The sequence below is a fragment of the Pezoporus flaviventris genome, unplaced genomic scaffold (genome assembly GCF_033815535.1).
Source record: "Pezoporus flaviventris isolate CSIRO_AGI_PZ_B2104156 unplaced genomic scaffold, CSIRO_AGI_Pfla_v1 ptg000066l, whole genome shotgun sequence".
Classification (NCBI taxonomy): Eukaryota; Metazoa; Chordata; class Aves; order Psittaciformes; family Psittacidae; genus Pezoporus; species Pezoporus flaviventris.
The window spans coordinates 3705304-3716581 of NW_026892614.1; the positions used below are offsets into that span (position 1 = coordinate 3705304).

General features: G+C 56.9%; 1 protein-coding gene across 1 annotated transcript; it reads left to right on the forward strand.

Moving 5' to 3' along the window:
- The first annotated feature begins 2890 nt into the window (after positions 1-2890).
- On the forward strand, positions 2891-10297 carry DLK2 (delta like non-canonical Notch ligand 2). The gene is made up of 6 exons (XM_061471028.1): positions 2891-3041; positions 5263-5364; positions 6944-7007; positions 7132-7262; positions 7920-8067; positions 8578-10297. The coding sequence occupies exons 2-6, from the start codon at positions 5292-5294 to the stop codon at positions 9353-9355; spliced, it is 1194 nt and encodes a 397-aa protein (XP_061327012.1). The 5' UTR covers positions 2891-3041; positions 5263-5291; the 3' UTR covers positions 9356-10297.
- The last annotated feature ends 981 nt before the right edge of the window (positions 10298-11278 follow it).

Genomic DNA, 11278 nt, shown 5'->3' on the forward strand with positions numbered 1-11278 from the left:
GGAAGAAAGGGAAACAGCCCCAGCTGGTTTTGACAGGTAATTTCTCCCTCTGTCTGGGAGCAGTGATGGTGCATTGTAAGGATGTCCAGGGAGGGACCCTGTGGCTGGCGTGCACTGGAGGGGGAGATTGTGGTGACAGATCATTCCTGTTCGCACTCCAGGTCCCTGCTTTGTGGGATTTCCTTCACCGGAGGGAACAGCAGCAGAGGGACTCTTATGGCTAGGAAAAAATCCTTCCTAATTCTGACCCAGCAGCTGTTCCATCCGAGACGCCTCTAGGGATGGCATGGCAGGGATCAGAGCCCAGCAGAGCAAGGTCTAAGCCAAGTGCAGGAATCCCCTCTTCAACACCCATTTCTTGGGTCTGTAAATAGAGCTGCTCTGCTTGAGCCACCCTGGGCAGCCCAAGGACTTCTGGGGCTTGGGATTGTGTCTGGGGGTGGGACAGCAGCCCTTCTGTGCTGAGGAAGGAGCACACCCAAGGTCCACAGTGTTTGGGTTCCCTTCTTATCTCTTTCATCTTCTTCTGTACCCACGTTTTTACTCCCATTCATCCCTGCCTGCTTCTGTCTGTGGTATTCGCATGCAAAACCAAACCTACCCCCCCCCCCAAATCCCATTTCCTCAAATATGCCTTTCCCCTGCTCTGTAATCCCACCCTCATTTCTATTCTACATTCCCCTGCCTCAGTGTTCAGATCTCCAGCAGCCAGCTTTACCTCCTCAGCCTGCACATCCCTTGCTCTGCAACACAGCTCTCACCTCTGAGAGAAGCAGCATAGGGAGATCTACGTGTCCTGCTCCACTTACTGCAACCTTATCCCATCTCCCTCTCTCACAGTGTTCATGTTGTGGACACAAATACTTACGGGCATCAATGTGTGCAGGGACCCCACCACAAGCACCCTCCTACCTGCCTGTTCAAATGCACACATAGCATCCAGAGGGTTTTCTTGGGGGCATTTAACTGTGTGAGGTTTCAGAGCACCCAGGCATGGTTGTGCAATGGCATTACAGCACAGCCTGGTCAGGACCAGGGCAGACCCCAGCAGAGGAGGGCAAGAGCAGGTGAGGATGTCACAGGTGCCTTATCTAAGGCAGCCGGTGTAGACAACAAGATTTCAAAGAGGAGGTGAGGGTAAGGCTGAGCAGCCTACATTCACTGTTGGAGGCACCAGCAGTAAAAACTTGGCCTCCAACCATGATTGGCAGAGCGAAGAGTGCAAGGCAGAGTGTTGTGGGGATCGGAGAAGACTGGATCTTCCCAGGTCCTAGAGCATCAGTCACTGAAGGAAAGGCTGACTGGTTTTGAAACGAGTACCAGGAGCTGTGCTTTGCCCTCAGCCTCCCCCTTTCCCTTCTGTTGTGAGCCCCAGATAAGGTGTGAACCAGGACTCAGAAGCAGACTGAGCTGGATGTGAAGGATCAAGGGATGAGGATGGATGAAGAACCACAGGAAACGTCTCAGAACAGTGGGTGCACACCTGTTCCATGCATACCTGGGGAGCCAGTGGAGCAGCCTGAGCAGCAGGAGGCTTGGACCTCCCTGGTTCTTGGGGACCTTGGAGAAGTTAGGTGGGGTGATGGAGACAGGAGGAGGCAGGAAGGACAGGAACAGTGCTCCTGGTGACAGGAGAGCAGGAAAGAGGCAGGAAGGAGGCAGCACCTGTAGTGGTGGGCATGGTGGGAGGATCCCATGTTACTGCTCAGGTTTGTGTTGTCCAGACCTGCAGAGGATGGAGCAAGCAGGGGTCTGTAGTCAGAGCCAGCAGAGAGCTGGGCTATGAGGGTCTATTGGGCTGTCCTGGGGCGCTGGGGCCACCCACAGGTGCCACAGGATGTGTGGTGCTGATGGGGCTGTCAGGAACCGTAGAAGGCCAGGGAGACTGGAGAAGGTGAGAGCAGGGACGGCTTAAGCTTTGTCTGATGAGATGAAATGGAATGTGGAAGCATCCAGGTAACTGCCAGTAGGACGTGGTTCTTCTTCCTTCCTGGTGGAAAAACAGCAAAACTCGTGGGGTGAGGGCTGGCTGAGGTGAACTTGTGATCTAATGAAGGATTGCTAGAACCTTTGAAGGTGGCAGATATGATCTAGTGAAGTACCAGCAAGGCCATGGAAGGTGAGGAGAAGAGCAGGCAGCTGTCCCTCCTGAAGATGTGACAGCTCAGCCCCTCTCCCAGGGCTGTCGTATTGTACGCTGGGGCGCTGGTTTCCACAGCTTGTGAGCGGCAGTGAGAGGAGTGCCAGGGATCACTGGATGTCTTCATTTTTGTGGGATGACAACTCCACTTCGCACCTCTACCTTAAGCATGGGGCTTCCTAACCCTGCGGTTTGCCAGCCGAGGTGTATTGGTAGCCTCTGAAGCTGGCAGTGAGGGGCTGCAGAAGGCGGTTTTGCTTGGTTCAGATAACCTGAATGAAATGAAGGCTGGGGTCATCCCACACCTACTGCTGAGGGGGGAACCAGGCTGCGAGGTGGAGGCGCCCAGCAGCAGCGGGCCGGGGCCCCTACCCAACCATGTGTGCGCAGCTGCGGGGGTCCGGGCGGGGGTCCCCGCTAGGGCAGGGCCGCGCCGGGAGGACACCCCCAGCCAGGGGCAACCCCTCAATCCTCTGCGGGCCGCTTCTGGGGACGGGACCGGTGACCCTCGCAGACGCAGCCCCCCCCCTTCCCCCCCCATCCGGGGGCAGTGCGGGCCCGCGTGTGGCCGTGCCGGCCCCCCCCCTTCCCCATGCCCCCGGCGGCGGGAGCAGGGCAGGGGTGAGCGGGCAGGGCGGGCCGGGCCGGGGGCTGCCTGCGGTTTGGGGCGGCGGGAGGCGGGATGTCCCGGGGAGGGAGCGGGGATGTGCAGGCACACGCAGCCGCTGGCAGGCGGCCGGGGCTGCACGGCGGCGGCGGGCGGAGCGGCGCGGAGCGGCACACGCGGCGGCAGCTCCCTCCGCAGCCCCGCGCCTCCCCAGCCCCGCCGCCGCCGCGCCGGGCATGGCCGCCCCCCGCCGCCGCTCCCCGCGATAGCCCCACGACACGCCGCGTCGCCGAGGTGAGCAGGGGACGGGGGGCAGCTCTCGGCGGGGACCCGGAGCCCCCTCATGCCCCGGAACCCCTCCGCTGCCGCCGCCTCCCCGGCCGCAGGGGGACCGGTGGGGCCGGGGCGATGCGGGGCTCCGCGGATCGTCCCCTCCGGCCGGCCTTGGGGTGGGGGGAAGGCGGGCACCCCCGTGGCCGTGACTCCCGGGGGGCACTGGGGGCCTGGGGTGGTCCCGAAGCCGCAGGGAAGGAGAGGAGAGGCAGGAGCGCGGAACCGCAGCGGCGCGGCATCCTCCGGGTTCCCACCCCTGCCCCTGGACCCGCAGCCCGAGGGGTCCTTAAGGGACCCTAGACTAGGGGCAGTGCGTGATAGACTGGGGGTCCCGAGGGGTCCTTAGACTAGGGGCAGCACGTGATAGCCTCTTTCACGAGGTTTCCCTGTTGGCCCCCAACAGTGCGGAGGTCCCTAATATTCCCAAGGGGGAGTTTAATAGTCCCGGGGCCCATCTCTAATAGCCTGCAGCCCCTGAGGATAGTAGCCCCCAGCCTGGTCAGGCGCTAGTGAAGGAGGGGGACAGAGGGAGCTCCCTGCCTTGCATCCCTCTGACCCAAAGCCAGGCCTGCCCGGGTGCTGCTTGCACCTCCCTTGCGCACCAGCTGCCCCTCAGGATGCCCCCTGCGCCTTGTCAGGGTCCGAGGGGTCCCTGAGTGGGAGCTGGGGGCAGCAACTGTGGTGTGGCCACGTCAGGAGGTCCAAGAGGCTGTGCCTCGAGTGGGAACGCTGTGGGAGCCATGGGGAAAAATGACCTCTGCAATGACATGTGGTCGAAGGTTGAGCTCCCCACAGCCCTGGAGGAAAAGGAGACCAACTGCTCAGCCCTAAATTATTTTGTAAGTTTCATAGGAATTGCTTCACCCTCCCCTGAAATGCAGCAGCTGTGCGCCACTGCCCAGTGTTCTGGGTCAGGAGGCGAGGGGGCGTCCTCGAGTGTGGTGACAAGAGGACTATGGGCAGGGAGGATGCAGCAGTCTGTGCTGGAATTTGTCTGGGGCAGTGACAGTAACATCCTGTAGCCCCTCTGAAAACCTGCATCTTTCATTGGTGATGGTTTGTTTGCTGGAGAGATGCTTCGAGCAACATCATTGCTTTTGTGGGCTATTTTGTCTGGTCCAGGCAGGTGAGGCCCTTAGTAGGGACCCCAAAACCTCTTTATGCAATGCATGTGTACATGTGAGTGGGTTGAAGGACTTCTATTCCCATCTATGAAGTCTTTCATGTAACTATCAACCAAACACAACCTTCCCAAGCTAAGGAGTGAAGCTGAAAGTGGAATGGCCCCTGTCCATCACACCCACGCAACTGGTTGGAGCCTGCTCCATACCTTCACCGCTCTCCTAGTACAACTGTTTAACCCCTCCCATCTCATTATAGTAATATATTTATGATATCACCCTCAAATTTCCTGCCCTTAACAACCCCAGGAGGCTGGGAGGGAATGAAGTGATTTTGGAAGTATTTAATGTTATTTCAAGAGGGCAGGAGGCGGTCGGAAAATAGATGGGTGCAGGAACGCTGGGCTGACAGGGCTCTCTGCAGGACAGCCGAGGAGAAAGACTGCACCTAGGGAGAGGTGCGTGTTTGCCTTTCCTACCTGGGGCTGCAGCTTGGGTCTAGTGCCTATCGCTTCACTCCCTTGCTTGGAAAATGGAATAGGGCTGCTGTTTACTGCCTGCTCACCTGCTAGATCCACTCGACTCCCTGCCTTCCTGAAGGGCTTGAAAAGCAGCCTGGGTGCTGTAAAAAGACTCAGCCTATCTATTCATTCGAACATGCACAGGAGGGATTTTGCTTAACACAAAGCTGAAGCCCCCCAGACAAAGGTCCCCACAGCTGGGATGTTTTTTTTCTGGAGGATTTGGCTCTGTTGACAGCAGCTGGCCAGGGTAGGTGCTCTGAGATGCCGTGTAACAGCCTGAGATACTATATGTTCAGGGTGGAGTGTGCACACTCAGTTCTCCTGTAGAGTACATTTTAAAAGGCTTTTTGATTCTTGGTGCTCCAACATTGCCTTAGAGGAAGGAGTCTGGAAGGACAGAGAGGAGTGTGGTGACAAGTCTGTACAAAACTGGATGTTTCAAGTCAAAACTCTCAGGTAGTGAGGAAGGGATGCGTGAAGTGAAGCTGCGGTGTGAGCCAGGGGATTTTTCTGAGCTTGTTCTTTTTCTCTCTGTAGGTGTTCATCTCGGTGGGGCCACACTGACCATGCTCAGGAGCTTCTGTCTCCAGCTCATGTCCTTGGTTTGGATCCTCTTGGCCCATCACCAACTTGCCCAAGGTGAGTCTCTGTAGGCATGGGTACTTCTCTTTCATATCCATCTTTCCAAACCTACTCTTGGCATTGCTGTAGTCTTCTCCGTTTTCCATGCAAAATAGAGGTGGTCTGACCTGGAAGAGCGGAAAATGCTGCTCAGTCACCCAGCAACTGTAGAGACCCTCACTCTGATGCCCATGGGGGTGCAGTGCCTGAGCAGACCAGCAGTGAGAGGTCCCACTGCTCTGTCTTGGCGTGAATGGGTTCCTAAACAAATGAGCCTGTTCGGAGAGCCAGGACGAGGGGGAAAGAAGATCCCAAATGGAACAGCTAATTGTGGATCCTATGAGACAAAATCCTTTCCCAAAGATTAGTTTGCTCTCCCGCTACTCCAATAGGCAATGAATTCCCAAAGCTTTGTGCCAGGAGAGGTGGTTACAAATAGGAAAGGTGATGATTCCCAGGCTTAGGCTGAGCAGTCCCGGGATGCTTCTCCAGCTCCACAGTGGCTTGTTTTGGGAGGTTGTTATCCTGAGCAGTAGGACCTGTTGCCTCACTGCAGCAAACACGCATGCATGAGGTGTTTCTCCCCCTGCGCACCTCCTAGGCAGCACATCACACAGCCTGGGGGAAGTCAGAGCATGACTTTTGGCATGGGGACTTTAACCTGCCCCTGTCTGGGATGGAGGGGCTCAGTCAGGTAAGGGTGTTCATCTCCTGGGCCTGGCCTGGGATCACACTAGGCTCCTGCAGAAACCCCCTGCCTCCTGACATTTGCTGTGGCTTTACTGCCCATGGAGCCAGAGAGTGCCAGCTCCTTGTTGGGCTAAGATGCAAGCAAGTGATGAGGCAGAGAGGAAGGTGAAGATGAAAGAAGATACCTTGCTGGAGAAAACAGGCCAGCACCGAGCAGAGGATGAGAAGTGGCACAGCGAGGCCAAGGCTCAGTTACAGCTTCTGTTGCCTTTAAATAAATAAACAGAACTTTAAATAAATAAACAGATACCTAGCTCCATACCTCCCCATGCCGGAGGGGAGTGCTGGCAACAGCGTTCTGGAGGAGGCCAGGAGCCCTGACCAGACCTCTTTGTGCTAATGGCTGTCTCTGGGGACAGGGACTTCCTGGGAGATAAAGAGGAACCATTCTTCCCATTTCCATCCTCAGTTCCTTTGTCCCCCTTGCAGTACCTGGCCCTGAGCTTTCCCGCTATGCTTGCTTCATAACCAAGGTCCCCGGTGAGTCAGGCTCTATTACACAGGTCACCTTAATGCGCAGTGTGGTGTGCTGGGCAAACCCAGCTCTTGCTCAGAGGGGCCTGAAGTCTACGTGAGGCAGCAGAGAGACATGGAGATGATTGGAAACCAGGTAGTTTTCAAGCAGGGTCCCCTTTCTCAATAAAGGCAGTGTCATTTCTGCTGGGGTAACTGTGAAATCCTCATCTCTCATGTGGCATCCAGCCATTGAAAGGAAGGTTCTGGGGAAGGGCATGCCGAGTGCTTAGGAAGTAAGAAAAAACCCCTGTGAGCCAGAAGGACCATGGGCAGATCTGGAGTCATCTGTGGTCTCTGCTTAACCCAACTCCACCCTTTTCCTGCCTTGTAGGTGATGACTGCAGCGAGCGCTGTAATCTTGCCCACGGCTGCTGCGACCAGGATGGGAAGTGCAGGTACGGCCTTTGGGAGGGTTTCCCAGCGCTGCCATACCTGCAGGAGCCCTGCACAGCAAGCAGCCAGCTGCTCCATAGCCCCTGCTGGGGTTTTACCATGCTGCCATGCCCTGTCCTCCTGCAGGTGTGACCCAGGCTGGGAGGGCGAGTACTGCGAGGACTGTGTGCGTATGCCGGGGTGTCTCCATGGGACATGCCACCAGCCTTGGCAGTGCATCTGTCACACCGGATGGGCTGGCAAATTCTGTGACAAAGGTGAGTCCTGGGCTGGACATCACAGCCTCTGGTGCTGGGGGCAGAAGCCCAGCAAGCCCTGCGCGGACAGGTGAGCCAGTCTGGCCAGCAGCCCCACAGGGTATGCTGTTAGGCTGCCTGGGAGATGGGATGTTGCTTGGCTGCCACATCTGGGCAGAATAGGTCAGGCAGCCGGCACCTGCTCCCTGGCTGCATGGCAAGAGTTGCCACAGTACCAGCCAGCCTTGGGACATGGAGCAAGCAGGCTCCTTGCCTTTCCCATGCTGTGGCTGGGCTCCAGGCAACACCTCCTGCTTTCCCCAGGGCTTCCTGCCTTTGGCAGGTGGCTGGTGGACTCCCCTCCTCTGGCCTCAGAGGCTCCTCTGTGCCATGGGGTCTGCACTGGCTGGCCAGATGGCATACACAGCACCTTCACATCGTGCAGATCTGCAGGATGATTTGCTTTCTCTGCATCCCGAAGCCTGTGCACTTTGTGGACTGTAGCTGGGAGGTGCCACATAGGCACTGCATTTCTATTGCAGATGCCTGTTGGATGGGTGGAGGGAAAAGCTCCTGCAGTTTCTCCATCCCCACTGGGTTTCACTGAGTGTGTTTGAACTGAATTGGCCACATTGCCCCTCTTTTCTTGCTGATTCCCACTTCTTCCTTTCCCCTCAGACATACACATCTGCGAACACCAGTCCCCCCCATGCCAGAACGGGGCTCAGTGCATCTACGATCGAGACGGGGAGTATTCTTGCCTGTGTCCAGAAGGCTTCCATGGGAAGGACTGTGAGATGAAGACGGGGCCATGTGAGAAGGCAGGGTGAGACACGGCAGCGAGGGCAGTGACATTACAGCCAGCATTAACTTTGGGCCATGCACTGCCAAGAGGTGGCCCTGCTGGGCTTGTTATCTGTGGATTTCCATGTGCTAATGGAGTTAAGCCAAAACCACCTTTGGCTTTGGTTTAGCTGCGTGCACCGCACAGTCCCACTGGGGCAAGGTCATTGGTGTCGTAAGGGGGATGAGCTGACACAGGCCGTGCCTTGATGGAACGTCAGGAGGGTGCCTTTTCTCTTCAGATCACTTGGCTGGAGACCCTCCCTGGTGGGTGGTGGGCCCGTGCACAGCCACAGCCCTTGAGGATGTCCCACAGCCTCTCACCTGGAGAGGTGGAAACTCCTGTTTGGTCTTCTCTTTGAGGTAGTTGCCTCATGCAGAGACGGTGCCGGACCCACTGTTCACACGAGCAGCTCTGTGTGCTCCCCTTCCTGGGGTGGGGGAAGCCGCTTGCTCTCCATGGCCATGACCCTCCCTTGCTGTCTCCACGCAGGTCTCCGTGCAAGAACGGGGGGCAGTGTCAAGATGAAAACGGCTTTGCCAGCAACTTCACCTGCCGGTGCCTCGCTGGCTTCGTGGGGGCTCTCTGCGAGAAGGACGTGGATGACTGCCTGATGCGTCCCTGTGCCAACGGCGCCACCTGCCACGACGGCATCAACCGCTTCTCCTGCCAGTGCCAGGTGGGCTTTGAAGGGCGTTTCTGCACCATCAACATCAACGACTGCGCCAGCCAGCCGTGCAAGAACGGGGCCAAGTGCTACGACCGCATCAATGACTATGACTGCTTGTGTCCTGATCGCTTCACTGGCAAAACCTGCGAGATCCCCGTCCCCGAGCCCACATGGGCTCCCCCCTACCACCCTGTGAACCATGACAGCAGCGGAGCTGTGAAAAGCACCACCAGCGAGATGCCGGGGGTGACGCAGCCGGAGCCTGTCAGGACCGCAGTCACGGGGCGGCGTGTGGCCAACCACAGCGAGAAAGAGCCGGGGGGAGGGTTGTTGAAAATCTCTGTGAAGGAGGTGGTGACCCAAAGGGACTCAGGGCTGAGTGAAGCCCAGCTGGTGACAGTGCTGGTGTTCGGGGTGCTGACAGCAGTGCTGGTCCTCATCACCGTCCTGCTCCTGCTGAGGAACTGGCAAAGGGGCCGCCAGAGGTCAAACTGGTGCCAAAGCCCTTCCCAGGCTGAGAGGAAGCTGCAAGACCAGGAGTGTCAGGTGGGCATGCTCAACACCGTCCTGATTGAGCCCAGGAAGACAACAGAGCTGTGAGCTGGGAGGACTCTGAGCTGGGCCCTGGCACCAACCCCCTCGAACTGCACCTTGGGGAGCCGCACCAGCACAAGGTGGGCAGCAGGGAAGGGCTCCCAGGGCAGCAAATGCATCCACGAGTCCCCTGGGCATCCAGCATTGGTGTGATGGCGCTGCCTGGGTCTGAGCTGTGTGCTCAGACAGCACCCATGGGCACCTGAAAGCAGGGCTGCGATGGGCGAGCCCTGCAGGGGAGCAGTGACGTGCCGCTTGCAGCAGCCCATGCCGTGCAGTGCCGGTATCGTCCGCTCTGCGCCCTCAGAAACAGGACAGGGAGTGCTGAGGAGGGCACAGCCTTCTTGCAAACCCAAATTCTGCCAGGCCCTTTGTAACGTCTCTCTGTGACTACAGGAAGAGGGCTTTGTCCTCATTTCCACTGGTATTGGGGTATTTCTTCTGAGGCCTTCAGGACGATTGTGGCTGCACAGGCCTTCTGCCCCAGTACTGGACGGGGTGGCTCTCAGCTGTTTCTGGAGGCTGTCATTTCAGATGCCATGTCCCTAGGGAGCGAGCAAACACCTTTGCTCCTTGGCCTTGTGGTTCTCTGAGCCAGTTCAAAGACACTCTGGAGATCATTTGGGGTCCCCTCATGCCCTTCTGCCCTGGGTAATGTCCCCTCCTCTTGCTCTCAGACTTGGGGTTACAAACACTTTCCGTACTTTCCTGCTGATGATCCAGCGATCTTCTTGCCCCCACTTACTGAGCTGTCCTTTCAGGTCTGGCCACAAATGACCAAGCTCCTTGCCTGCTCCCGTGTGCACTTCTGCCTCAATATTTTCGGGTAATGGGGAGCATGGCCTGCTCCCTTCTGGGGTCCTGTAGGCCTGAGCTGGTCCTTCTCATATGCTGTCACAGGTGAAACTGGAGATGGACAAGGCTGGAGATGTGCTGTGGCAGGTTGATGGACAAGGCTGGAGATGTGCTGTGGCAGCAATATAAGAATCCAGATCCCCCTTTTCTCTCCCAGTCGCTCCAAGACAGGCAGCTCAAATCAGCCACTGCAGTGTTTCTTGATACAGCAAAGAACTCCCCACAGTGTATGTGAGGACAGGCTACCGAGCCTAGGATGACCATAGGTAGCATAAGATACTGCCTTCATCACTGCTAAAGCACGGCTAAGAGGCAGTAAATAGATGGCCAGGTAACTTGGCCCTTGTACTAGCTCTGCTCCTGCCTGCACTGCTCTGGTATGCAGCAGTCAACGTCTCTCTGCCAGGGCCAGGGCTTTCCAAGCCTCCACACGGGCATGAAGAGTTAAGCAGTGGGGTGAAAAACACCCCACAACCCAAACCCTGCTACTGGCCTGTAGAGTTGCAGAGCTGGGTTCAAGATGTGTGAAGGGAGCAGACAGAGGACTGAGCACTCAGCCAGGAGAGAGACCTGGAAGAGGCGACTGGGGCTTCATCAGAAAGATTATATTTTTAATACATGGATGGATGATGTACCTTTATCAAATAAAACAAATACAAGCCCAGAAACAGCGTATCAGAGAATCATAAAATAATTCAGGTTGCAAGTGATGTCTGGACCCCAACCTGATCCCAAAACTGAAAGCAGCTGTGGGTTTGTGCAGCTGGGAGCAGGGCAGGAGGGATAAGGAGTTTCCCTTGGAAAAGTGGTCTTGGAGCAAACTAGCCTTAGAGGCCTTTAATGTAACCACCCACATTCTGGCCCTTCAGGGGAAGGGCTTTTCCACTATAAAGTGGAGGAAGAGCAGCCAGGTGCCCAGGTGCAACCTTCTGGGCTTTGTAAGGTCAGCATCCTCTGAAAGTAGGGAGGAAGTAGGGTTGTCTTTGTGCAGAGAGGGCACTACTGCTGTATGTCACAAGGAAGTCTGTGTCTCGGGGAAAGGGGACAGGTACCTGAATAACAGAGCTTCACAAG